Genomic DNA, 5,000 nt, shown 5'->3' with positions numbered 1-5,000 from the left:
TATATATATATATATATACATATATATAAATTTTATTATTAGAAAACTCATCACGGCAATGAGAACAACATTCCTGCTGTCACAATGAAGAGATAAACTACTATTCAGACAACTAATCTTATATAGCCTTGCTGGAGACGGACAAAAGTTCTCAAATCCAGCATGCTAGCTAAAAAAAAAAAAAAAAAAAAAAAAAATGGGGGAGAGGGGGAGTCCAGTCATTATACTTCCCAAATGTTGCTTATATAATGTTGTTCAATGAGAGTAATTCAATAATAATGAAGACAAGTTTCACCGTTAAATGTCTGTGAACAGGAGAAAACCCAGATGAGGATGGTATTCATCGTCTTTTCAACATTATATTTGAAGACAAGTTTCCTGTTAAATGTCGTGAACATGAAGAAAAACCCAGATGAGGATGGTATTCATCGTCTTTTCAACATTATATTTCGTACACTCGAGATGTAATAATGTTCGTAGAACGAGACACTTCAAAAGAAGCAAGGCAAGATCGACCTCCACCTTACTCGGGACGGGAGGAAAATTTTCCCCTCACATATAAGTTATAAATATGATATTCCTAACTTTTAACGTAAATTACAACGTGCTAAAATCTACGGTTGAATAGAGCCTGTTTCACCAAAGAAAATGACATTAAATACGCTGCGTATTGAAAGTAATTTTTCTGTGCTGTTTGACATACACATTATTTATTTTCTACATTTTCAATCTAATAGATAAATCACAAATATCCTTTTTCTTTAAATTGCTGTATCTTAAACTCAACGTGAATCACCCTTTTCTGACCTTTTTTCTAGACTCCTCCATAGATCTTTCCTAACCCCACAACAACAGCAACAACAAAGAAGTTTGTAGGCTTACGCCCCGAGTAAGCGAAAACAAAAGAAAAAAGCAATTATTCAAAGTGCCTTTAGAACAAATTACGAAGGTATATCACGCCGAGGTAAACCTCTAAAGCAGTGAGTAATATGAATAATATGAATCATTAGGCTCTCTTTTTAGGAGCGAAGTGAATCAGTGTAGCCTACAATACTAATGAATGATATGAATTAATTTGACAAACTATTCACAAAGCTTGAAATGAATTCAATTTAAAAATAAATTTCCCGGCTTTGGGACAAAAGCTTGGAACGATAGCCATCCTTCCCTGAAAAAAAACATTAATAAATTTTAAACGAAAAATTTTGAAATTGCTCTGTACAAAAAGACTTTACATAATGACAGACCGACTGATTTGGAATCTAATTCTCTCTCTCTCTCTTTATTTTTATTTTCAGGTATGAGCGGCGTCGTGGGCGTGGGCGGATATGTGTACGTGGGCGTAGGGGCGGCTGAATGGGCAGGCCCTTCGGTCGTCCTGTCCGTTCTGCTGGCGACGGTGTCTGCAATACTGACAGGTAGGGTAGCCTTGTGAATTGGGCAACTGGTTCTATTCCATCCCAAAACGTACATTAATGTCCCATCGAAGTGATTGTGATTTTTTAATATAAAAGAAGATAAAAGGATTAATATATCATAACAAAATTGAACAACGAACCAACGATTTCATATTAAGGCGTGGACAAAGAACTCGCTCCCTCACCACAAAAATGGAGACGCGAAGAAAATAAATGAAATTTGAGAGAGAGAGAGAGAGAGAGAGAGAGAGAGAGAGAGAGAGAGGGGGGGGGGGGGGGGGGGGGGGGGCTGGGGGGCAAACCTAAAAGCTCTCATGGTCCGGTCAACAGGGGAAGCTTCGACTACTGGACCCGTGTTCCGTTTAATTCCGGGTTTTATTACGGAGGACCTTCTCTCTCTCTCTCTCTCTCTCTCTCTCTCTCTCTCTCTCTCTCTCTCTCTTCTCTCTCTTTTTTCCCTGCCAGTCGCTGATTGCACGGGACCGGGCCTACTTTTTTTTTTTTACGTTATATTTATTTTATATTTTTATTCATGGGGTGTACAAAATAAACAAAAAATTTCATCATATTCGTTTGTAATTACAATTTTTCATCATATTTTTTTTGTAAGTGTAATCTTTATCATATTTTTCGTAACTATTATTTTCATAATATTTTTTGTAAGTATAACTTTCATTATGTGTTTTGTAACTATTATTTTCATAATATTTTTTCTAAGTATAATTTTCATTGTTTTTTCGTGGATTGGAAATTCTACATAAGAATCTTGACTATTATATTGTCCAAAAATATTATGATTTCCAAGCTGAAATTTAGTTTAAAAAAAACAGTTAAAACTTATCTATAAAATCTCTGATTCTTGTAAGAACAGATGACACTAATCTCTCTGAAAAAAGCCTTATAATACAAAACTTGTGAGTTTCAAAGACAGAATCTATTTTAAAAATTTTTCATAAAAAAAAGTCAGTTTTAAAGGAGGAATCTCCAAGGAAAATTGCTCACAAAAAAACTTATAAATTCTAAAGACAGAATCTCTCTCTCTCTCTCTCTCTCTCTCTCTCTCTCTCTCTCTCTCTCTCTCTCTCTCTCTCTCTCTCTTACAAAAAATAAATAAATAGACAAAAATCCTTAAAAAAAATTCAGTTTCAATGACGGAATGTACAAAAAGAAATCGTGACATACAATGAAAAAATATCTCTATAAAAACAATCCTTAAAAAAATCACTTTTTGAAGACTCTCTCTCTCTCTCCTCTCTCTCCTCTCTCTCTCTCTTCAAAAAAAAAAAAAAAAAAAAAAAAAAAACAAAAAAAAAAAAAAAAAAAAAAAAAAAAAAAAAAAAAAAAAAAAAAAAAAGAGGCAAAACCAAAAAGCTAAAATCCCACAACCAAGAATCCATAATTAGACCGTAGTCAATCCCAGCTCATTTGACGACGCGAAGCAGAAGGCTCTAATTGGGGGAGGGGGGCGGGGGGGGGTTACGCGCTCTAATTTTGGGGACACGGAGACGCTAATTCCTGTCGAGGGGATGTGGTGGTCTTTGAGGTCCAGGCAAAAGGGGTCTTATCGGATTATGCAGAATTCTCTCATTAATGGTAATCCAATTCCGGGGTAGAGATTCGTTACAAGGAAAATAAAATGAGAGAGAGAGAGAGAGAGAGAGAGAGAGAGAGAGAGAGAGAGAGAGAGAGAGAGAGCCGTCGTGATACTTCTGACTGGAAATTTCGTGAAGGTTTTCATAACGAATTCGTGTCAGTCTCACGAAAATTCATGGTGTTTCTGATTATTGACGTTACTCTGGACACGCCCCCTTTTATGCGAACTAAAAGTTCAGGTTAAATTTAACATGAAATAAACACCATTTTAATATAAACTTCAACTGTATTTCAATACGATATTCAAGGTCATTTTGGAAACAGCAAAGAAATAAAGTAATAATAATAATAATAATAATTAATAATAATAATAATAATAATAATAATAATAATAATAATAATAATAATAATAATAATAGTGTAGATCTCTCAATGCCGAGTACAGGTGCAACTATGTAAAATGTATATATATTACTATGGAACTTATACAAAATAATAACAATAATAATAATAATAATAATAATAATAATATGATAATAATAATAATAATAATAATAATAATAATAATAATAATAATAATAAATAAATAATAATAATAATAATGATAATAATCATACAAACGTTCCTTCCTTTGTTTCGCGTTTCTTCTTCTTCTTCTTCTTCTTCTTCTTATTTCTTCTTCTTCTTCTGCTTCTTCTTCTTTTTCCCTTTTTGGGGCGAACGAAAACCTCCTCTCTTTCCCTAACCGTGTCTTAATTTCATTTCCTTTCACATCCGTTATTACATTTATTTATTTATATATACTTTTCATCCAGATTTACCCGAAATTGTCTTGTTGTGCGTTTTCATTCGCTGATTCTCTGTGATTTCTTGACGGGTGGGAGCTGATTAAATTAGATTAAATTTAAAAAAATGTATATATATTTATATATATATTGATATATATATATATTATATATATATAATATTATATAGTATATATATATATATATATATCACACTGCTCAATCTTTTAAATAAGAAAACTCGTATATTTCCCGTTGCCCGACGGGATTATATTCTAGAAAGGAATATGAATTGAATTAATTAATATATTTTATTTTTTATCATGTATCCTGCCATTTACCTGTCTCTGTCTGTCTGTCTGTCTGTCGTCTGTCTGTCTGTCTGTCTCTCTCTCCTCTCTGTGATTTTAAGTAGCAAGAACTATATTCTATTCCCAACAGTGTCTTTGCAAGAGCTCTCTCTCTCTCTCTCTCTCTCTCTCTCTCTCTCTCTCTCTCTCTCTCTGTTTCTCCTCATTTAGCAACCCCTTTCCTGAATCTGCAGCCATTTTTGCTTCCCTTTCTTAGTTTTCAATATTACCCTTCTTTCGTTCATCCGGTCCGTCATTTTCCATCCCTTCCCAATTAAGGGTTCACCCCTTTTGTCCATCTGGCTCTCTCTCTCTCTCTCTCTCTCTCTCTCTCTCTCTCTCTCTCTCTCTCTCTCTCTAATTACTGTTTTTGCCTTCTTCATCTCAAGCTACGCTCCTTTGTTTCGTTCGTATGTTCATGTCGTGTCATTTTTCGATTAATTTATTTTTCATAAATTCGTTGTTCGTTTGTCAAAATATGTCCCCTTTTTCTTGGCCTTTTTCTTTCTTTTCATAAACTGTTTGTTGGTATGTCAAAATATGTCTCATTTTTTTTGTTCCTTTTTCATTCTTTTCATAAATGTCTTGTTTGTTTATTAAAATATTTGTCTCCATTTGCTCGTTCCTTTTTCATTCATTTCATAAATTGTTTGTTTGTGTGTCAAAATATGTTTCATTTTTTCTGGTTCCTTTTTAATTCTTTTCATAAATTGTTTGTTTGTCTGTCAAAATATGTTTCATTTTTCTTGGTCGTTTTTCATTCTTTTCATAAATTGTTTGTTTGTTTGTCAAAAAATCTGTCTCCTATTTCTTAATCCTTTTTCATTTATTTTCATAAATTGTTTGTTTGTTTG

The 5,000-nt window shown here is 33.2% G+C and overlaps 1 protein-coding gene across 1 annotated transcript in view; it reads left to right on the top strand.

The window, feature by feature from the left end:
• The window catches only part of LOC135207745 (cationic amino acid transporter 4-like), a 113,879-nt gene that overhangs the window by 95,257 nt on the left and 13,622 nt on the right, over positions 1-5,000 (top strand). Inside the window, exon 3 of the mRNA XM_064239570.1 lies at positions 1,299-1,418. Within this exon, the coding sequence (XP_064095640.1) occupies positions 1,299-1,418 (120 nt within the window). The remainder of the gene's footprint in view (positions 1-1,298; positions 1,419-5,000) is intronic.

The sequence above is a fragment of the Macrobrachium nipponense genome, chromosome 34, assembly GCF_015104395.2.
Source record: "Macrobrachium nipponense isolate FS-2020 chromosome 34, ASM1510439v2, whole genome shotgun sequence".
Taxonomy (NCBI): domain Eukaryota; kingdom Metazoa; phylum Arthropoda; class Malacostraca; order Decapoda; family Palaemonidae; genus Macrobrachium; species Macrobrachium nipponense.
The sequence above is the reverse complement of the archived record's forward strand: the minus strand, read 5'-3'. Positions and strand labels throughout refer to the sequence as shown.